This window comes from Dermacentor silvarum, chromosome 8 (assembly GCF_013339745.2).
Source record: "Dermacentor silvarum isolate Dsil-2018 chromosome 8, BIME_Dsil_1.4, whole genome shotgun sequence".
Lineage (NCBI taxonomy): Eukaryota > Metazoa > Arthropoda > Arachnida > Ixodida > Ixodidae > Dermacentor > Dermacentor silvarum.
In genome coordinates this window covers 148377993-148401933 of record NC_051161.1, presented here as the reverse complement: position 1 = coordinate 148401933, position 23941 = coordinate 148377993, and the positions used below count along the sequence as shown (strand labels likewise).

The 23941-nt window shown below is 47.3% G+C and overlaps 1 protein-coding gene across 1 annotated transcript in view; it reads right to left on the bottom strand.

Annotated features, from left to right (window-relative positions):
- Positions 1–23941, bottom strand: part of LOC119462485 (glutathione S-transferase Mu 2-like) — a 52333-nt gene that overhangs the window by 2966 nt on the left and 25426 nt on the right. Inside the window, exon 3 of the mRNA XM_037723831.1 lies at positions 6783–6974. Within this exon, the coding sequence (XP_037579759.1) occupies positions 6783–6974 (192 nt within the window). The remainder of the gene's footprint in view (positions 1–6782; positions 6975–23941) is intronic.

The window sequence follows — 23941 nt, the reverse complement described above, 5'->3', positions numbered from 1 at the left end:
GTAGTACGGGAGCATTGTTATTCTGCCTACTTATCATTCTTCGTATTCTCTTCATACACACAATTAGTGTTCCGTAAAGTTGACACACATTGGCAAATTCCGCGTATGATCGTTCATTTAGAGAACGCATAGTTTTCTCGCGGAAACGCCGACGCCAGTATTGACACCGTTGGCAGCTGAACGAGGCGGTTGTTTACACTGCTGTATCGAAGGGAACTCCGCTTGCTGCCCATTTCGTATACGAGGCAAACAGTACACCTCGGAAGCTCGATAATGATTCAGCCTAACAATGGGTAAAATACACCCATGCGCGTACGTAGTCACATTTAATTTAGGGAAGCGCCGGCGAGTGCGACTGGCCGCATTCGAGAACGGCAACGTAAGGACGTTGATTGCGCGTCGTGTCGTCGCTTCTAGCTTCTAGAGTGTGCAGTGTACGAAATGGTGAATCCTTTATTTCAAATCCGTATGGTCAAAACTGAACTACAGAAGTAGTTTTCTTCATCCTAATGGCTTAATTAGCTTCAGATCAGTCGCTCAGGTCTGCCAGCAGCGACTGTGATAGGCTTAACCTCGGCTGAACGCGATCGGCATCGGCTCAAACTGTGTTTGCGGATTGCGTGCAGCTAACAACGTAACACCGCTTGCCACCCCCATCACTTGCCCGTCCACAGGGAACGCAACTTCCCGCGACAGCAACTTCTCACGCCAAGCACTAGCTCACGATCACCGACTCTTCCTCCGCGGACCCGGCAAGGCAGAAGATCACCGCCATCCGGGCTGCTAGCGTCATGGACATTAGAGCACTGCACGGGCTCGGGCTTACCCGAAAGCCCGGGCCCGGCCCGGCCCGTGGGCCGGGCCGGGCCGGTTAGAGGAGTTTTTTCACGGGCTCGGGCCGGGCTCGGGCACGGCGTGTGCTTTTTGACCCGGGCCCGGGCCGGGCTCGGGTTTTTTTTACGCGGGCCCGGGCCGGGCTCGGGCTTTCTGCGAGTTATTCTCGGGCTTCTCAACTCTGAAAAACATGTATTTTTCGATCTCGGGCCGGGTTCGGGCCGGTTTCGAGTCGGGCTCGGGCCGGGCTCGGGCCGGGCTCGGGCTTAAGGTAAAGGGGTGGCGGGCCGGGCCGGGCGGGTACCGTAGATTATTTCCGGGCCCGGGCCGGGCCCGGGTCTTGCCATAAAAGTTTTTATCGGGCTCGGGCGGGCCGCCCAATGTAAAAACGGGCCAGGGCCGGGCCCGGGCCGCAGAAATCGGCCCGCGCAGTGCTCTAATGGACATGTTAAACATGAACGTTTGAGTGCGGTGGGGTCGCGCGGGGACCCAGGGGACCTGGGAGGTTCCAAAGGCACTGTCAGAATAAAGTTTTTTCCTCCTCCTCCTCCTCCACGCTCTCGTCGCTGTCGTCTACATGCTCCCGGCATGCTCCGCATGCTTGGAACGCTCCTGACGTCATACACAATGTGGCCTGTAACTAGGTAAAGTAGGGTGCTCGAGGCAATTAATTAAATTCACTTGTAAAAAATCTGTGCCACTCCCAAGCCTGCTTTTTGAGGACATGGCGGAAGTGTTCAGAGAAACATAACTAGCGAATTTAATCTACATCCATTCGCATCAAAAAATCGCCGGAGTTGCCATTTAAGAGTGGAACGCGATAGCGTTATCGGGCCCCGTTCACATCGCATTTTAGGGGCGAAGCTCCTTATAGCGGCACCCGTTCCGTCCCCGTCGTAGTAGTAGTAGTGTGTAACCAGTCTGAGAAAAATGAGAAAAAAATTCCGAAGTTGTGTCCGTAGCGCGGAATCGAACCAGGGACCCTTCGCTTCCGAGCGCGCGGCGTTAGCCCACTACGCCACGAAGCGGACATGGACAAACGCACCACGATGGCTATAAATACCCAACATTAACGAAAGGCCGCGTTTCTAGCGCGTTTCTAACGCGTTTGTGCTAGCGCGTTACGGCCCGTGTAAGAAGCTGGTGTAAGACGCTGTGGCCTCTCCACCTTACCTTCAACGCGTTTCGAACGCGCTGCCCAAAGCGGTGGCAAGTCAAGTTCAAGTCGAGGAGCGTTTATGAATACGGGGGGTATACTCTCTCAGCAGTCATGTGATGGCGTCGGCAAACGCGGTGCACGTTCCGGCATGTGTAAATGGCTGCGTAAGACGCTGTGGCCGCTCCCCCTTACTAGAGAGTACTGCACGTTTCTAGCGCGTTTGTGCTAGCGTCCCCTTAAGCGGGAGATCCGATGATTCCCTCCGGAGCTTCGCCCACTCATCATCATTCACCCCGTGGATATGCTGTGATTTTTTTCTTTGAGCAGGCTTCACTGCAACACCGAACGTGGGAAAGCCAGCTTACAAAAACCAAGCTTACACCGATCCCCTCAAAGTCGGCTTCACTTTTAAAAAGAAATGCAATGCTGAAAGACGTTTTATAGTGGCTTTATAAGTCGTCTTATATTACAATGTGAAGGCCCTAGCACCTTTTTTATGATTTTATGATTTTTTTTCTATTGCCTCAACGCGCGCGCGTGTCCAAAACGCATTAGGCAGGCCAAGCCCCAATTTGACCTGTCGAGGATGCGAGAAAAGAGGATGTTACGTATCTGGGGTGGAAGAAAACAGTCGTCTTTCGACGTCATTTGCAGCGCAGCAAGCACATATGCTGCCAATTTTTCTCTCACTATTTAATTCCATGTGAAAGGGTGAAACGCCTTCTTCAGACAACCGTAAACAACATAACAGCGTGTCGACATCTCATCATCATAATCAGGCAATATTTATGTCGACTGCACGATGAAGGCCTCTCCCTGCGATCTCCAATTACCCATGTCTTGCTCTAGCTGATTCTAATTTGCGCCTGCAAATTTCCTAACTTCATCACTCCATCCTGTTTTCTGCTATCCTCGATTGCGCTTCCCTTCTCTTGGTCCACATTCTGTAACTCTAATTGTCCACCGGTTATCCATCCTATGCATTACATGACCTGCCCAGCTGCATTTCCTCTTGCACTCTTAACCACTCTCTTCCTGTCTCTTCACGTTAGGCCTAATAATTTTCGTTCCATCGATCTTTGTGTGGTCCTTAACTTGTTCTCGAGCTTCTTTATAAACACCAAGTTTCTGCCTCATATGTTAGTATGTGTAGAATGCAATTATTGTACACTTTTCTTTTCAACGACAGTGATGAGCTCCAAGTCAGGGTTTGGCAATGTCTGCTGTACACACTCTAACACAATTTTATTCTTCTATAAATTGCTTCTCATGATCAGGGTCACGTGTGAGTAATTGACCTATATAAACGTACTCCTTTACCGACTCTACAGGCTCACTGGCGACCCTGAATTCTTGTTCTCTTGTCAGGATATTGAAGATTATCTTTGTCTTCTGCATATTAATCTTAAACCCCACTTTCTTGGTTAAGTTCCACAATCATTTGCTGTAATTTGTCACCATTGTTGCTCAATAGGACAATGTCAACCGTAAACCGAAGGTTGCTGAGATATTCGCCGTTGATTCTAGCTCCTATGCCTTCCCAGTCTTAGTGCTTGAATACTTATTTTAAGCAAGCAGTGAATAGCATTGGAGAGATTGTTTTTCCCCGCCAGACCCCTTTCTTGATAGGTAAACGTCTACTTTTCTTGTGGAGAACCAATGTAGCTGTAAAATCTTTGTAGATATTTCCTAAGATGTTCACGTATGCCTCATGAACTCCTTGATTAGCAATTCCTCTATGACTGCTGGTATCTCTACTGAATCAAATGCATTTTCATAATCTATGGAAGCCACATAGAGAGGTTTACTGTACTCAGCATATTTCTTTATTACCTGATTGATGACATGGATGTGATCAATTGTAGAATACCTCTTCCTGAAGCCAGTTGTTCTCTTGGTCGATTGAAATCAAGTGTTGCCCTAATTCAATTGGAAATTATCTTGGTCAATATTTTATACAGCACTGAAAGCAAGCTAATGGGCCTATAATTTTTCAATTCTTTAACGTCTCCCTTCTTATTGATTAGCATAATGTACGCATTCTTCCAGTTTTCTGGTACACTTGAAGGCGTGAGGCATTGCGTATAAAGGGCCGCAAGCTTTTCAAGCATGATATCTCATCTATCTTTTATTCAATAGAATGTCACTACATCTTCTCCAGCCGCTTTTGCACGGGTCATGAATTGCAAGGCCCTTCTAAATTCATCGCTAGTTATTGAAGGAGCCTATGTATCCTGCTCTATACTGCTTCTTATGAAAGTAGCTTGGATACTGCGAGAACTGCACAGGTCAGTACAGAATGCTTCTGCAGCTTTTACTATGCCATCCGATTGGCTGATGATATTGCCCTGCTTATATTTCAGGGTATACATCTTATCTTCTTCTATGCCAAGTTTTCTTCTCGCTTATTTTGCTGTGTCCATATTTTACGGCTTCCTCAATCTTTTCCACGTTATATTTTTGAATATCCCTGACTTTCTTCTCGTTGATCAGTTTGACAGTTCAGTGAATTCTGTCTGATCTCTCTAGTTAGACGCTTTTATGCTTTGTCGTTTCTTTATTAGATTATTTGTTAGTTGGGAGAGCTTACCTACTGGTTGCCTTGGTGCCTCACCTCCCACTTCAATTGCGGATTACGAAATTAGTCTACTTACTGTTTAATTCATTGCCTCTATGTTTTCTTCATCTTCCTCCTCTAAAGCTTCATATTTGTTTGCGAGCACCAGCCTGAATTGATATGCTTTTAGCCTTACTGCATCTAGGTTTGCCTGTTTCTACTTTGCTAATTAATTTTACTGTTTCTCTCTTCAAATTGAGAGAAACCCTGGACCTCACTAATCTATGGACACTGCACTTTACCCTACCTAACACTTCTACATCCTGCAATATGCTGGGATCGGCAGAGAGTATGAAATTTATTTTATTTCTTGTTTCTCCATTAGGGCTTCTCCAGGCCCACTTCTTGTTGCTACGCTACCTGCGGAAGGTGTTTATTATTCGGGAGCCTAATCATTTTCGCGATTTCTACCAACATCTTCCCTGTAGTGTTCCTAGAATCCCTGCTGTATTTGCCAATTGCTTGCTGACCAGCCTGCTTTCTCCCCACTTTTGCATTGAAGTCACCAATGACTACAGTATACTAAGTTTGCACCTTTCTCATCGCTAATTGAACATCTTCCTAAAACTGTTCTATTTCTTCATCATCGAGACTGGAGGTTGGGGCGTAGGCTTCTACTACCTTCATTTTATACCTCTTATTAAGCTTTATTACGACAACTGCCACCCTCTTATTAATGCTGTAGAATTCATCAACGTTGCCCACTATGTCCTTGTGGATTAGAAATCCTACGCCGTACTCTCTGTTATCTGGAAGACCTCTCTAGCTGAGGACGTCGCCGTTAGTCAGCACTGTATAATCCTCACCAGTTCTTTTAGCCTCACTAAGGCCAATAACATCCCAGGTAATGCCTGATAATTCGTCAAACCCCCCTGCTAAGCTAGCCTCACTCGAGAGCGTTCGCGTGTTGAATGTTTCCAGGTTCGGTTTTCCACTGGTGGCCTGTCCGGATCCAGAGATTCTCAGCACCCTCTGCCGCCTCGCAGATCTGACCGCCTTGGTCGGGTGTTCTGCAGCAGCTGTAGACTGAGGGCCAAGAGGCAAATGCAGGGGTCATTCGGGAGTTAGTGGCCGAGTACTGCACCAGCGAGGCCAATTCCTGTTCTGGTGAAGGAGTGCCTTTCTTGAGGCTACGTGGGCCTTGCTAATTTCGTTGCACCTTGACTAGTATAGCCCACTAGCTGCCGGCGATATCTTTTGTTAGTGTCAGGCGTCACTCGAAGCCGAAAATGTAGTGGACTGGAGGAGGATTCAAGCCTACGACCTTCGGATTAAAAGACCGGTGTTCTTCCTCTGATCCATATCACCCCGCCTACATCTATCGCGTCTACATCTATAGTGTGCCAATTCGACATTTTGCTGATTTTTTTTCATTCAGCCCAAACACCGAAACTCCAGCAAATCCAGCTCAAATCCTCAGAAATTTAATCTTTTTTAGAAGACGTGAGAAGGTACCTGATTGCAAGTTCTTCAGGCAAAAGCACAGTGAGATAGAGTGACCTCACAAGTTGAAGAGGAAGCATTAGCTAGCGACCAACTCTGCTTTCTGCATGCTTACTCGCATGATAAAATCCAGAAACGCTCTTCTTGCGCTTTACTGACTACGTAACACGTACTAAATCATGACGTAAGTAACGGCGATATCACCACGTAGCCTCGCGAAACGAAGCTCAACGACAATTAGGAGTATCGAACCTATCATATCTAATGCCATGCAGAAGGAACAAATGAAAAAGAAACGACAATTAATATGGTACGTTAAGTGCAATCGTGGTTTATAGAGTCCGTCTCCGGCGCCCATAAAATCACCCGTAGTTACGTGAATGAAAAGTATTTAGAAATTGATAACACGGTTATACCGAACAGTCAAGTTCAACGTTCTCGTTTCTGCAACTTAAAATGCTGAAAGCAAGCGCAGCAGTACAGTGGTATTAACCAGGCGATGTCCGCAATACTACTATCCTCGTATGTTGTAAGGCACTATAACTACAACTTGATAACATCGCGACAGTAAGAAAACTTGAACAAGGCGATCAACTCCTTACAGCCGCCGCACCTTGTCTACAGTCAATCTGTCAGTATACAACACCGGCATCCTAAAGCTTTATAGCTGAGTACAATTTGTAACTGGCGTGGTGCCGCGTGCAGTCAACTCAGTCCACACCCACCGACCTCGAGGGCCTCTTGGAGCAGGAAGTCCACGTAAGTGACACTTATCCCCGCGCAGAAAGGTCCGTACTTGATCATGTACGCTTCCAACTGGCGAAGGGTGTCGGCCTCGTCGACCAGGAACTTATGCCGCTTGTCCTCGCTGTAGTATTTATCGTAGCAGAGAACCGCCACCCGCCTCAGCAGGTGCATGACCTGCAGGCACAAAAAAAAGAACATCGATCGTACTCGCCATATTCCGCCAGACTTGAATTCATTTATTCTTCAGTTTGCTATGTTTGTCGTCGACCAGCACAGGTCAGAACGTATTGTTGTGCTAGTTGGTTCATTAAGGTGACGAACGGCGCCAGAGAACACCATGGGACAAGAAAATGATACGGGGACAATCACAAGGTGCCCTAACGACTAACGGTCTATTCCTTGAAGGCCCAGAATAAATACTGGTTGTATTCCAAAGGTAAATACCACCAGAATTATTTTGGTATATACCATAAGTAAAGGTCATGGCCAGGCTGTGGCTGCCCGCTAAATGTGGCGCGTTATAAGCAGAACTCCAATGCATCATTGTCTGTTTATAAGGGGAGAGCTCACCAGCCTACCCTGCAGTAAGCAGCTGGCTACATTTCTCTCCGGCAGACAACGAACACATTATTGCTGTTTCCGCATGTCACGGGACAGGGCGAGTTGCTTGAGTAGGGCTGCTTTCTTAAAATACATAAGCATTCTCTCCTTTCTGCTCCTCACAATCACTCATCAGTGTACACTTTTTTCACATACTGCAGCCCTTCAGAGGGGCTTTTGAAGGAGTTCTTAACTGCTACAAATAAATAGTTCCAAAGTAAATAAGTGATATAAGAATAAATAATGCAGTTTAAAGTACAAATAAACAAATTGAAGTAAACAAGTAGATATTGTCGTAGAAAAAGCGAACGTGCGAGAAAATATGAAAGTCCAAGGTACACAAAATATTAAAAGGTAAATCGAAATTCTTCATTGGCCATTGACCGAACGTGGCCACTTATACGATTTCATGGTTCCATGGTCCGATGAAAAACACTGCGTTTATAAAGATCAGCCCGAAAATAAAAGACAGATACAGTGAACTCTAGATAAACGACACTAGCTTAAACGAGAATGCCGGATAAGCGGATTGAAGGTACCAACGTTGGCCACCCATAGGCACAATGTTAACAAACTTGGCTTAAAGAGACTACGTCTTTTTTTTTTTTTTGCACTCGGGTTGAACAGAGCTGAAACCCAAACTACCACGGACTTCATGGGCCGTTATACCAAATACAAAGCACGAATGGCGTGACAGCCATGTAAAATGGTTTTTCCAAACAGTCAACAACATTTATTCCATCAGGTATTTGCGGTGCTGTGGCAGCAATGGCTGCTGTAGGGCGTTCACATTGTGCAACTTTCGCGTTCAGTGTCCCGACATGGCGGCAGTCACAAAGCGAGTGCTCAAAGCGAGAGCGGTATGTACCAAAATGGACGTAATGAAATACGTGAAGCGCAGCGACCTTTCGTATTTTCAGTCCTCATTAACACGGATAATGGGAGACGAAGAGAAAATTCACGCTGCCCAGAAGTGGGAACGGCCACTTTTTTGAAGGACTAGATGCGCATGCGTACGTCTCAACACGAACAAATGGAAAATGTATTGCTCCTGTGGGTGAAACATCCGTGCTGCACCAAATTTCCCTTCAGCTGTCTTATTTTGAAAGAGAACGCAGCAGAAGGTTCATGTAAAACGGGCAATAATGACTTACACGGCAGCGATAGTACTGAAAACACAGCATAATAACGTCGGCTTGTCTACCGAAGTAACATCAAAACAGTCAAAGCTTAGCTAATACAACGATTGGTTATTATTTTTGTGACATTCGCCAAAACGCAAGTTCGGATAAACGGAACACTTGCGTCTGTCCCTTCGGGTTTCGCTTAAAATGGCGGTCCCACTCCGGCGGCACGAGCCCCCCCTCCCCGTTTTCAGTACTTTTGGAGCAACCGTGGCGACTCTTCTACTTAGGATATAAAGTTGTGGCATATACCATAAAAAGCCTAATCCTTGTAGATTCCAACTATATATAATATAAGGAATTTGATTATTGTAATTTAGAAATAAATGTTCAAGAACAAGCATAAGATACATGGTTTTTGCGAACTGTGTCTCAGTTGTGACCATCTTTAGAATAAACTACTGCACTTACTGCATTGCGGCTTGCTCTGTAGCGTTAGGACATATTTATCTAGTTCCTAGACGTAGCAACATAATTTAGAATTTTTACTTTTGGGTAACTTGCTTTTGAAAATTGCCAAATATCGCAATCTTCTGTTGTAAACAGCCCGGCAACTACACGCTCAAGGAAGCTAAATGTTGGATAAATTAGAGTTCAAGGAATATCCATTTAGGACGCAAGATTTCATTCATGTACCTTCATTAGTTTTAAACCGCAGCTTCGTAGCTTTAGTACCTTCCCGCAAAAATGGGCAAAATTAAAACCGGACTTCTAAATATTGCTTAATTTCGGCCGCATTATTAGGAAAACTAATACAAGAATCTACAAGAATGAAGCTTTTATGGTTTATACGACAACTTCATATCCTAAGTAGAACAGCCGCCACGGTTGCTCCAAAAGTACTGAAAACTGGGGGCTCGTGCCACCGGAGTGGGACCGCCACCTTAAGCTTATTCCAATGTATGGTTAGTACGCGACTGTCTCCGGTGGTTGATAATTTAGCACGTTTTAAATAGCTTCAGAGGTGGTCATAGCGCTAGAAGACACGGACAAGAACGAGAGAACAGGACGAGCGCTCTATGACCACCTCTGATGTATCTAACCAGCTAGCCCAAAAAGCCATACACGTTTAAATAGCTGTTTACCAAGTCTTATCGGGATGATTCGAATAGAGTGTGCAGAAGTTGCGGGGATTCTACACCCCATCGTTTCGAAAGAGAAGTGAGAGAAAGGAGCGCTAGATGAAAAGGTCGTGAAAAGTTACTACGTAGGTAGATGAAGCGAGCGGCTTTTTTCTGGATAGATGCTATTCTGTTTATATCGGTAATTTTATGCGTATTCCAAGGAGTGGCATCATACTCAATACTTGGTGTTACGAGAGTTCTTGTATGTAAGTTTGTTTCCTTTGGAGCTACTCGTAATGAGCGACTTACCCCTGTATTCTAGAAGGTTCGTCCGCTCAGCGTCCCCTTTGACTCGATGTGGTGTTGATGTGGCTTCAACTTTGAGAACTTAATAAAGGTTGTTGTTGATATAGCTGGCACATGCTTCATACGACGAGAAGGACGCAACACACCAAGGCCGCCCTTTCCTTTAGCCTGCTCTTTTTTTTTTTTTTTTTTTTTTTGTCCTTGGTGTGTTGCGTCGTTTTCGTCGTATGAAAGCCTTTAGAACGTTCGGGCGCTATAGCTGCGCCATATCCACGGGAAGTAAAGGGGATTTCACGGCAATAGTTTGCGTGAGTGATGTGTTAGCGATATAGGTCTGTAATTTAAATTATACTTCTTTGCACCGTACGTATGCACCGTAGCCACGGGAAGTAAAGGGGCTTTCGCGGGAAGCAGATGGCAGCGCCGCCCCTCGACAGGTGCGGTCACTGACAAGTGTAGCGTGTTTTTCAGTCGAGGCGAGGGGCGGCGCTCAGCTCAACTCGGTTTAGTGGAGGACGAGCTTCGATTGGAGGATCATTTGAGTATAAGGGGCTTAGATATTGGCGCTGAGCCGTGCTCTCTCAAGGGCTGCAGAAGATAGCGCCAACCTTTCCCTGTCCATGCGAACCACTTACTACTACTTAGATATCCTTCTTCAGGACATTATTGCGCGTAAATTTCATGTGGTTACACCCGGACAAGTTTGTGCATAAGAGGAGGCCAAGATACTTATATTCTAATACGCGTTGCACTATAGAAGCATTATACTGGTAACTAAATAGTGATGAGATGACCATCTAATAAAGCACATTGCAACTGTCTTTTGAAAGTGTTTCTCATTTACCAATTCTGGCATCACCTGCGAAAACTTGAAAAACAAATGTTAAGATAATGGTGATATTCAAGCTATTTTATTATGTTATAGGCAAAGCAATCATTAGCGCAAACAAGAATTGTAGCAACGCGTGTGTCTGGAAAGTCAATAATATACAAGGGAAAAAGCTGATGTTATACAAAAGCTTAGAGTGGGTGACAGTGTCCAAAGCTTTGGAGAAGTCTAGGAATCAAACTGAATATTAAAGTGAAAAGATAGAGCTATGTCATGAATAAATTCAGTTAGCTGAGTGATAGTGCTGATTCCGTGCCGAAAATGATGTTCGGCATTAGAGGGGATATTGTTAGATTCAGGCAAACTGATGATGTGCTTGTAGTTTAGTTTGCATGAACGAGATGTTAGCGACATAGGTCTGTAATTTAAAAAATACTGCTTTGCAGCGTACTTGTACAAGGGGCGGATAAAGGTGCAGTACATGTCGACACTGATTCTTCAAAAATATCTGGCAATTATTGCCTTGTCAAGAGGGCATAACGACTGAGCAAGATGTTATATAACGTTGTCTGAACTAGATAATTTTTGCAGATCTACCTTTAACACGAAATGAAAAGCACCGTCTCGAGACACGGAGACGTCATCGATAGAGACAAACTAGTAGTGATAATAATTGCAAGGAGAAATTTTGTAGTTATGTAGAGTGAATACGGACTTGAAGTAATCATTGAGTGCATTAGCAATAACGTGCTGTTGGCTAAATGGAGCTTCCTTATTAAGAAATACATTAGTATTAAGTTCACTAGGCTAAATTCAGCCCGAAAATTTTTGAAACTTACTTTTAAGAAAGTTCGGCAAGATGATTCGGAAATAGAAATCCTTCAGTGCAGGTGTTTTAGGTTTCGCCTCCACTAGAGTAACTGCAGGTCTCCGCAGTGGATGACCATTACGACTTTCGCGCCGCGTAGTCTGGCAAGAAGACTCTGCATGTGAGGTATTTCCCTCGTAATCCTTAAAATCTCTTCTTTTTTGTATTTAGGGGACGAAATCTTTCGACGCATGTTATCGAAATGTTTTCGAGATACAGACACCAAACTGTTGACATAACCAGGGCAACTAATGTTTACATACGTGTCAAAGACTTTACGTGTAGGATGGCTATAATCTCGAGAACTAGCGTACTCGTATAGACGTTCGGAGTCTCTCTTCTCCTGTACACATAAGCGCGCTAGAGAGCAGGAGATCGGGCTGACTTCTTTGCCTTTCCTGGAAATAAAATTCCAGATCTTGTCAAAGCGCTATTACCATGATATGTACGAAAAGTGATATATCTAATAAGCACGGGTAAAGGAGTCTGTGTTCTATTTTTTTTCTTTTTTTTCCCTTCGAAGCACGTAGAAAAGGAAATTCCTCATACAGAAGGAGCAAAATGCACTTATCTAGAGTCATAAATATGCATCATTCGAATGCGGCGGCAAGTTTTCTAAGAGCTCAGACAGCGCAGCTCTCTCTTTTTGTATCCAAAAGAATCGAAATCACAAATGTGGGGAGGATTCTGCAGATGCCGGATAACTGCCTCTGCAACCATTCTCAACTCCTCTTGTTATCTTGTTTATTGTTTCTGTTTTCTCATATCTCTCGGGTATACTTCCCAGTATACGCTTTGTCATAGTTTGACCACCGTGCTGTTTGACATTTCCCCTGCACCAATTTATGTACCTCTGCACATATATATGTACATCTGCACATAAAGTAGCCTGTTTCTTTCTTTCTTTCCTTCTTTCTTTCTTCCTTTCTTTCTTTCTTTCCACCACGTCGACCAATCGTTGGGGCCCTTTCCTAAACAACGATCTTATAGGCGTTCTCCGATGGCTTCCCCACTATACTACAGGTGTTATACGGCAAACATACAGATTTATGCTGTGAATGGATGTGAAAATTTGCGCGAATACTAAGTGTAAACAACAGACAACCCAAGTACAGTGAAACACCATCAGAATTGGAGGACGCTTAATATTCACCTTTAATAGTGGAACGCGATAGCATTCAAAGATCCCTGGCTGCTTATCAGGATTTTTTCTCGTATATTCAAATTACAATACGACGATATCACGTTTGTACGCTGTGGTTAAGTCGTACTTTAAGTTTTTTCTGGCAGATTTTACTTCGATAAATTCAGTTTTTGTTCACTAATGCCTTGCGCCACGTGGTGCCCACCCGGTCGGGGTGGTTTGGGATGATGTGGTTCCTCATTATTATTTCTGCCAAACGCCGATGCTTAACGCCGACACCGACGCAGACGCCGGGTTTTCTGCGACACGGGGCCCTTAACGCTACCGCGTTAAAATCAGCTGTCCACGACACCGCAGCGCCACTCTTATGAACAGCTTCCCGCACTCTTCCAGTCAGATCCGGCTCCGCCCACTTTAAAAAATTTGTCGCAGTTTCACCCGAAAGGCGAAGCATCAATTGCTATAGCAAATTAGTAGAGAGCTATACGGAGTAAGGATAGTAGTTTTATCCGCTGTGTAAACTTGAAAATGCAGCAGCACCAGCAACGCGCTGAACTGTTGTGGACGCCGGCGGCGTTTTGCCCGCGTTCGCACCGAACGCGCGCGGCGTTGGTGAATGTTGCCGGTGCCTCTGGGGGCGGCTCGGAGGTTTTAGACGAGATCAGAACGGGATGCTCGTCGAACAGTGTCGGAAGTCGTAACCACCTTCTCTCCTCGGGTGTGACCGTTTTCACAACAAATCCGTGCAGGGGCGGGGCCTCGCATCGATGACGTATGATCACTTTCTTTTTTTTTTCTTCCTCTCCGTTTGGCGGCGTTGAAACGACGAACATGCTGGGCTGTTGGTGACTAGGCACAACCATAGTCGCTTAACAGCTTTTTATTGCGATAGCAATTATATGCACACTCAAAAGCAGAATTCTGCCGTCGGCGTCGCCGTCGCCGTCGCCGTCGCCGTGAGGTTCCGTATGACGTCATTTGGAGAAGAAATCGTCGCCGCGCGCCGAACGCTGTATGTGCGAGTGAAAGGGCGCGAGGGGCGCGTCTTTCACGGGGAGTGAACGCACGGCGGAGAACAAACGCGCGTTCTGCGCCGTGCTCGCTTAAGGGCTGCAGAAGTAGGCGTCTCTGTTCTCCTTCACAATCACCATGTATGTAGAGCAAACGCGCCTTCTTCCAACCAGCGAGAGGCCGTGGGGGAGGGGGAGGGAAGGGAGGCGACGTTTAGCTGCGGCACGCAGTGCCTATTTATATCAGAGGCTCCGGCAACAGTCACCAACGCCGCACGCATTTTGAGCGAACGCGGGCAAAACGCCGATGGCGTCGACAACAGTTCTGCGTGTTGTTGCTACCAAAGCCGCTCACCTTACTTCGTATGACATTGCTGTGTTGCTATCGCATTCATTGCTTCGCCCTTAGGGCGAAACTGTGACATTTTTTAAATAAAAGTTGTCGCAGTTTCACCTGAAAGGCGAAGCATCAATTGCGATAGCAAAATTGAAGAGAGCTATACGGAGTTATGATAGCAGCTTTATCAGCTGTATAAACTTGGACATGTAGCAGCACCGGCAACACGCAGAACTGTTGTCGACGCCGTCGGCGTTTTGCCCGCGTTCAGTCAAAATGCGTGCGGCGTTGGTGACTGTTGCCGGAGCCTCTGATATAAATAGGCACTTGGTGCCGCAGCTAAACGTCGCCTCCCTTCCCTCCCCCCCTCCCCCACGGCCTGTCGCGCGTCGGAAGAAGGCACGTTTGCTCTACATATATGGTGATTGTAGAGGAGGAAAGAGACGCCTACTTCTGCAGCCCTTAAGGGAGCACAGCGCAGAACGCGCGTTTGTTCTCCGCCGTGCTTTCACTCCCCGTGAAAGCGCGCGTCCCTTGCGCCCTTTCACTCGCACATACAGCGTTCGGCGCGCGGCGACGATTTCATCTCCATTGACGTCATACGGAACCTCATGGCGACGGCGACGCCGACGGCAGAAATCTGCTTTTGAGTGTCCATATAATTGCTATCGCAATAAAAGCTGCTCCAGTGAAGTAGACTGCTCCCTCCCTGATAGTGAGATTATATTTGGATCATCAAACCAGTGATACGTTTATTTAAGAATGCCATCGAGCCCTTAAAAGCAGTCACATTTGTGCCATGGTCCCTGAATACTTTTATTGCGATAGCAATTATATGGACACTCAAAAGCAGATTTCTGCCGTCGGCGTCGCCGTCGCCATGAGGTTCCGTATGACGTCAATGGAGATGAAATCGTCGCCGCGCGCCGAACGCTGTATGTGCGAGTGAAAGGGCGCAAGGGACGCGCGCTTTCACGGGGAGTGAAAGCACGGCGGAGAACAAACGCGCGTTCTGCGCTGTGCTCCCTTAAGGGCTGCAGAAGTAGGCGTCTCTTTCCTCCTCTACAATCACCATATATGTAGAGCAAACGTGCCTTCTTCCGACGCGCGACAGGCCGTGGGGGAGGGGGGGAGGGAAGGGAGGCGACGTTTAGCTGCGGCACCAAGTGCCTATTTATATCAGAGGCTCCGGCAACAGTCACCAACGCCGCACGCATTTTGAGCGAACGCGGGCAAAATGCCGACGGCGTCGACAACAGTTCGGCGCGTTGCCGGTGCTGCTGCATGTCCAAGTTTATACAGCTGATAAAGCTAATATCATTACTCCGTATATCTCTCTACAAATTTGCTATCGCAATTGATGCTTCACCTTTCAGGTGAAACTGCGACAACTTTTTATTTGGGGTGCCCAATGACCAACGCTTCGCGTCGGCGCCTGGCACCGCGGCTTCCACCGCGGCACAGGGGCACAACCGACCGCGCCGCCAAACAGAGAGGGAAAAAAGAAGAAAATGGTGATACAAGAAAGAAAAGAATCTTCTTGCCGAGGCGAGATTCAAACCCACGAACCCGCGGTCCGTAAGCGAGCGTGATAACCACTAGGCCATACAGCCACGCTTACGGAGCAAGCATGAATGCGAACCACATGATTGCGTTCGAGCGTCATCGTCGTAAAATAAAAAGAAAATGGTTGTACGTCATCGAGGCGAGGCCCCGCCCCTGCACGGATTTGTTGTGAAAACAGTCGCACCCTCTCGTCTCGCAATGTTTTATTGCGATAGCAATTATATGGACACTCCAAAGCAGATTTCTGCCGTCGGCGTCGCCGTCGCCGTGAGGTTCCGTATGACGTCACTGGAGATGAAATCGTCGCCGCGCGGTGGTAAGTGGTTCTTGAGGGAAAGGGAAAGGTTGGCGCTATCTTCTGCAGCCCTTGAGGGAGCACGGCTCAGCGCGCCGCCGAACGCTGTATGTGCGAGTGAAAGGGCGCGAAGGACGCGCGCTTTCAGGGGGAGTGAACCCTCGGCGGAGAACTAACGCGCGTTCTGCGCCGTGCTCCCTTAAGGGCTGCAGAAGGGCAAGCTTTCGAATTAAAAAAAAAGTGGTCGCAGTTTCACCTGAAAGGCGAAGCATCAATTGCGATAGCAAACTTGTAGAGAGCTATATGGAGTAATGATATTAGCTTTATCAGCTGTATAAAATTGGACATGCAGCAGCATCGGCAACACGCAGAACTGTTGTCGACGCCATCCGCGTTTTGCCCGCGTTCGCTCAAAATGCGTGCGCCGTTGGTGACTGTTGCCGGAGCCTGTGATATAAATAGGCACTTGGTGCCGCAGCTAAACGTCGCCTCCCTTCCCTCCCCCTCCCCCATGGCTTCTCGCGCAAAAGTAGGCGTCTCTTTCCTCTTTTACAATCACCATATATGTAGAGCAAACGCGCCTTCTTCCGACGCGCGAAAGGCCGTTGGGGGGAGGGGGAGGGAAGGGAGGCGACGTTTAGTTGCGGCACTAAGTGCCTATTTATATCAGAGGCTCTGGCAACAGTCAGCAACGCCGCACGCATTTTGTGCGAACACGGGCAAAACGCCGACGGCGTCGACAACTGTTCTTCGTGTTGCCGGTGCTGCTGCATGTCCAAGTTTATACAGCTGATAAAGCTACTATCATTACTCCGTATAGCTCTCTAGAAATTTGCTATCGCAATTTATGCTTCGCCTTTCAGGTGAAACTGCGACAACTTTGTATATAATTACGCATTTGGTGCCTCAGCTAAACCTCGCCTCCCTTCCCTCACTCCCGTCCCCCCACGGCCTCTCGCGCGACGGAAGAAATCGAGTTCGCTCTCTCTCTCTCTCTCTCTATCTATATGTATATATATATATATATATATATATATATATATGGTGATTGTAAAGGAGGAAAGAGACCCTAATTCTGCAGCCCTTCAGGGAGCACGGCGCAGAACGCGCGTTTGCTCTCCGACTTGCTTTCGCTCCCCGTGAAAGCGCGCGACCCTCGCGCCCTTTCACTCGCACATACAGCATACGGCACGCGGCGACGATTTCAACGCAGTTGACGTCATACTCAACCTCACAGCGATGGCGACGCCGACGGCATAAATCCGCTTTGGAGTGTCCATATAATTTCTATCGCAATAAAATTCGGAGGACGTTTCAGCTTTGCCTTTAAGAGAGGGACGCGATAGAATTCAAAGATGCCTGGCTGCTTATCAGGCTTCCCGATAACTGCAGCTTTCTCTTCAATCGAAGATTCTATGACCTCACCAGTGTCGTCAGTGGTAGTGGTGGTGGTGTCAGGCTAAAACCCTATCGAAAACCTGTCAAAACGCGCTCTTGTTCACTTGGTATATCCCAAAACTGGCATGGAAGGGTACGAATGTACGACTAAACATGACTGATACGTCATGACATCAAGGCATCAAATGTTCGTCAGTTACGTCACGATTAACGAGTATAAAACCAAATGTGGTGCATACCGACATGCATGTGCAGGTGTGAGCCAGGGATATGTGTTGTTGTTGTTGTTGTTGCCTCAAAAACATGTGGTTTTGATCCAGCGACAAGAAAGAAAGAAACAAAGAAAGAAGTCACGTGTAGCTCATACCGGGGCTGCACATTTTAGCTCCGCTCCCAGAGTAGAGCAGGTGCGGGGAAAGCTGCGCCGGCGCCGGATCACGTGACGCGCTCGACCAACCAGGGTCGTTTGCTGTGTCGCAGAGAGGGACAGAGAAGGAACGGGGTTGGCGCTTTGCGCCGGGCTTCCCTCACCTCATATCTGTTTCGGCAAGCAGATGGGAAGCCTTTTCGTGGTGCGTTCCGCCGAGGAGCAGGCTGCGTTTGAGCAACGGCACCGCGAACTCGCTCGGGAAAGGGCTCGTCGTTGACGTGCCGACTCTAGCGTAAGAGCTTCCGAAGCCAGGCGAAACTTTAGCGAAGAGCCGCGGACCCCGGGTTGCGGGAGCACGGTTTTCAGGCCAAACGTCAGCGAAGAGCCGCCGACCCTGAGTTTAGGGCAAAGGAAGCGGAACGCTTGCGACAGCGCCGTCTTGCCACAAGCTTCGCTTACCCGCATTTTTTATTGCGATAGCAATTATATGGACACTCAAAAGCAGATTTCTGCCGTCGGCGTCGCCGTCGCCGTCGCCGTCGCCGTCGCTGTCGCCGTCGCCGTCGCCGTCGCCGTGAGGTTCCGTATGACGTCATTTGGAGATGAAATCGTCGCCGCGCGCCGAACGCTGTATGTGCGAGTGAAAGGGCGCGAGGGGCGCGTCTTTCACGGGGAGTGAACGCACGGCGGAGAACAAACGCGCGTTCTGCGCCGTGCTCGCTTAAGGGCTGCAGAATTAGGCGTCTCGTTTCTCCTTTACAATCACCATATATGTAGAGCAAACGCGCCTTCTTCAGACGCGCGAGAGGCCGTGGGGGAGGGGGAAGGAAGGGACGCGACGTTTAGCTGCGGCACCAAGTGCCTATTTATATGAGAGGCTCCAGCAACAGTCACCAACGCCGCACGCATTTTGAGCTAACGCGGGCAAAACGCCGATGGCGTCGACAACAGTTCTGCGTGTTGTTGCTACCAAAGCCGCTCACCTTACTTCGTATGACATTGCTGTGTTGCTATCGCATTCATTGCTTCGCCCTTAGGGCGAAACTGTGACATTTTTTGACAGGGGAAGGGTTGGTGATTTTTTTCTCCAACTCCGCCTCCACAGGCGGCTGATGATCATGATGATGATGATGATGATGATGATGATGATGAGTTAATGCCCTCCCCTTTGAAACGGGGCGGTCCTACGGACCTAGCCTGCTTGATATAATTAGGTATGCTATACACATGTTTTTATGTAGCATTTTTGTATACAACTCATCAAAAAAAGTTTCGTCGATATCTACCTTGTACCACTACCTATGATAGTAAGAGATCAGTGCGTATCAATCTCTTCCCTGTTTTTTTTTCTACCAATACTCTAAGCGTATCTTGGTTATCTTGAATGCTGATCGATTGTTTCTTCCGTCCACTTTATGTAAACCCAAGCGCTTCTGGAAGCTGTACGTTACCTACGGCTCTCACAGGGTGGATCCCTTCGCATTCCATTAGGATGTTTGCTGCATCATACACATGTCCTCATCTAGTTCCGAAAAAGTTGTCGCAGTTTCACCTGAAAGGCGAAGCATCAATTGCGATAGCAAATTGGTAGAGAGCTATACGGAGTAATGATATTAGCTTTATCAGCTGTATAAACTTGGACATGCAGCAGCACCGGCAACACGCAGAACTGTTGTCGACGCCGTCGGCGTTTTGCCCGCGTTCGCTCAAAATGCGTGCGGCGTTGGTGACTGTTGCCGGAGCCTGTGATATAAATAGGCACTTGGTGCCGCAGCTAAACGTCGCCTCTCTTCCCTCCCCCTCCCCCCCTCCCCCACGGCCTCTCGCGCGTCGGAAGAAGGCGCGTTTTCTCTACATATATGGTGATTGTAAAGGAGGAAAGAGACGCCTACTTCTGCAGCCCTTAAGGGAGCACGGCGCAGAACGCGCGTTTGTTCTCCACTGTGCGTTCAGTCCCCATTAAAGCGCGCGCCCCTCGCGCCCTTTCACTCGCACATACAGCGTTCGCGCGCCAACCTTTCCCTTTCCCTCAAGAACCACTTACCGCGGCGACGATTTCATCTCCATTGACGTCATACGGAACCTCACGGCGACGGCGACGGCGACGACGACGGCGACGACGACGGCAGAAATCTGCTTTTGAGTGTCCATATAATTGCTATCGCAATAAAACTTTGTGAGGCGAGAAGGTGGTAAAGACTTCCGACGCTGCACGACGAGTGTCCCGTTCTGATCTCGTCGAAAACCTCCGAGCCGCCCCCAGAGGCTCCGGCAACAGTCGCAAACACCGCGCGCGTTTTGTGTGAACGCGGGCAAAACGCCGACGGCGTCGACAACAGTTTTGTGTGTTGCAGGTGCTGCTGCATGTCATAGTTTGTACAGCTGATAAAACTACTATCCTTACTCCGTATAGCTCTCTACAAATTTGCTATCGCAATTGATGCTTCGCCTTTCGGGTGAAACTGCGACAACTTTTTTCGTTGGCATCCCGTTACATCCCATGTGGCATATACCAAAGAGGTTCATTCAAGAATTGTCACATACCCAGTGTCACATAATCAATCACCCTAGGCACAAGGGCTCGTTTCAATCAATTAATCAGTCTTTATTTTCATTTACATTGAAAAGAGTGGAGCAGCCACATAAAAGCAGCTACAGTGAGTAGCTTGACGCGGTGGCTGACGCCTGCTTTGTCAGCTGCGGCAGGAAAATAACTTTCGGTACAAATTGTTTTGAGCGGTTATTTAAACAATTGCTATTATGGACACGACATCATTACGTGAAAAAAACGCAATAAGCACTGTTAGGTTCAAAAGAGAACATTAAACTGTAAACACACGAGCTGGACATTTCATGAATTTCCAGCGCTTTAAGGAAATAGGAAAAATTAGCAGAGGAAAGGGGCAAGGACAGGTAGGACGCTGGTCTTCAACTGACGAGTCATGTCGTCTTTCATCTTCTCCTAATTTTTCCTACTTCCCGAAAGCGCCGGAAATGCATGAAATGTCGATTTTTCAAGTAGCTCAGCGGTCCGCTTTAAGTACACAGGCTTTAAACGCAGTAGAAAAAAAAAAGAAAGAAGGACAGTAGAAGTCTAAACGCCACAATTTAATCAATGCAACCGGTGTAACGATGGGGAGACTGAGACGAGTCTACTGGTTTTGAGAAATAGGTTCGGCAGGGTTTTTCCAGGAAATAAGAGCCATATCGATACCGTTCGTTTGTTTAAGTTCATGAGCAACGTAGGGAACGTAAACCGAACCATGTATTTTTTTTTTACATAATTTGTGCTGCAGCGATAAGCATTCCATTGTTCAAGGTTTCTAAATTCATAAACAACGGTATTTAACTGAAGATTTGCTGAAAACGTATGGATAGCTTTACAAATGAATATTGCTCATATTTTCCAATGACTCGAATACTCCCTACACTTCCTCACATTTGTCGACGTGCACGCTCTGTCAGTGCCCACGTTATGACGCTGTGGAGGCGGCCCGAAAACGGGATGGCGATCTTGGCCCAAATTTATTCCAACAAACCAGTGAGATGGTTACGCCGCCGCTCAGAACCAGCGCGCTAGTGTGTTTTTATCGCGTGCCAGTCTCACGCGGCGTTCATCCAACTGAACCACGCTGCAGACAATTGACGCCTACTATAGCGTCACAGAGAACGTAAGCAGCCCTTAAACCCCGACTTTCTCGACAGCAAGAAAACTGCGCTAGTTAGAATCTTGGTGAAGTAAAACTCTCCTAAAGTGGTCTGTGAAATTGCTTGTAAAAATATATCCAATGCATGAAAGGGTCTTTATTATCATTTCATGCAACGTACAATGTCATAAAATTTTCATGTTTATGCACAGCAGAATTGCAACTTTGTTTTCACGCAATGCTCATGTCTCTGCACAGAACCGTTCACGGGCTATGCCGAAATGCAAACAATCCATGCAAATCCACAGTTTGAAACGTTGACGTGGTGACGTCACGAAGATAAAGGCGACGTTTTATGTTTGACGAGGGAAGGATGGTGAGAAGGCGTGCATGGCAGAGAGAAGGAAGACGCGAAAGACAGAGTTGATGTTAACTATTACTCGCCCTACAATGTTTTGTCCGCCAAGTGGCGCATATGATAGGTTTTGCATGCTGTAATTCTGGGCTTGAAATCAAACACCCTTTCGGGTTTGGAAGTTAACCGAAGGTCGGTAGGTCGGTAGACTTTGGGAGCCCAAGGTGAAACTACAAATGACGCAGGGCAGGGCAAAATTAGCTTTGAAGAAATACTCGGGAACGAATATGGAAATAAATGCGTAGGTAAAGTGCACAAATGTTTGCACCTCAAAAGCGAGGGCACAGAATGGAGGAAGAGCGAAGAGAGTTGCTAACCAAGTACTGGGTAATTGAAAGTGTAATGAGACAACCAGGAGTCATCAAAAAGGTGGGAGAAACGGAGACAGTGAACTGGATGCAAAGAATTAAAACAAAAAATGCCATGCATATTTGCAAGTATGGGAAGACATAAATTAGGAGGGAAAATCTGCACCGTAACACGAAGGGTAGTACCCTGTTATTGAGGCTCGAGCTGGTTGCTTAAGGACACAAACGTACCGGTGGAAATATTCGCAGCAAGATGAGGCAAGTGTCTGCTGCAGCAAACATCCGCAGCGCTAACCGGTGAGCAGTCGAAATAAGGAAGATATGTTTAGAGTATTGGTGAAAAAAAGGTAGGCAGGAGATTGAAAAGGACCGGACCGGTTACAAGCATAGGTGGCTGTACAAGATATTGAGGCTTTACAGCCCAGAGAAAAGATTAAGGAAATTAGGCAAAATACTGGACTGATAAGCATACCTGATTAGATTACGCCGTCTAGATGAACATTTTGGAATGCCACTAAACCATCATTATTATATACTCGTTGTGTGTTGTATTTACAATAAACTTCATTTGGGAGTAGGCACACTGTCTTGTTTCTATTCTTCCTGTTTCTTTTTGGTGCTGGTTCATCATATTATTCGCTCGTCTCATTTCTGCGTCTGTAGCCCAATGAAAACTGGCGCTTACGCAACGAAACGTGACGGCCACGCACACACCATTTGTATCAAAAAGATCACCGCATATCCACGAAGTGAATGATGATGAGTGGGCGAAGCACCGGGGGATCATTCGGGTAACCGTGAATGCCCCGTACATTGCCCACTGGAACATGCAAATGAGTGATCGAACATGCAAACAGATGTGTACAGTATATAGAATGTTTTATTGGTCGTATATGGTATTGAGGTGCGGACTTCGTTTTCCTTCATTAAGACTGCCTTGTGATCAGTGCAGCAGCACGGCGACGCCGGCAAGCGGACCCAGAGGCGGCGAGAGCGCGGGAAGCGGTGGCAAAACGCCGGAAAGCAGTTCTCCAAGAAGCCGGCTTCCGGAGCTCGCGTACATCTACTCGTATATATATTGTAATGAAGAGAAGCACAGACAATCGGCCTTCCGCCAGAACGCTGGTCTTCCTCGCTCGCGGTCCGAGCGCTCAAGCCTAGTGCACATCTTTTGTCTTCACAATATATATATATATATATATATATGTGTGTGTGTGTGGGTGTGTGTGTGTGTGTGTGTGTTGTGTTGTGTGTGTGTGGTGTGTGTGTGTTGTGGTCGTGTGTGTGTGTTGTGTGGTGTGTGTGTGTGTGTGTGTGTGTTGTGTGGTGTGGTGTGTGTGTGTTGTGTGTGTGTGTGTGTGTGTGTGTGTGTGTGTGGTGTGTGTGTGTGTGTGTGGTGTGTGGTGTGTGTGTGTGTGTGTGTGTGTGTGTTGTGTGGTGTGTGTGTGTGTGGTGTGTGTGTGTGTGTGTGGTGTGTGTGTGTGTGTGTTGTGTGTGTGTGTGTGGTGTGTACAGTATATCAAGCGCTTATATACCCTTGTACACCGCAGCGACCCTAGCGGTCTCCATGCAAACCAGAGCTACGGACAACGAATGACGAGGGAGGGACACGGCTCGGCCCTAAGGTGCTTCGCCTCTAAAAGCTACTCGGCATTGGCACGAGAGAGTAAGCGTGCAGTAGTTTGCCTATAATAAGAGCATCGTGCAGTTGTGCTTTGAGAACGAGGTTCGATGCCACAATGCGACGCGTATTTATTTGATTTCCTTTGTATGAGCTATTCGGCAACACAACAGCAGCAT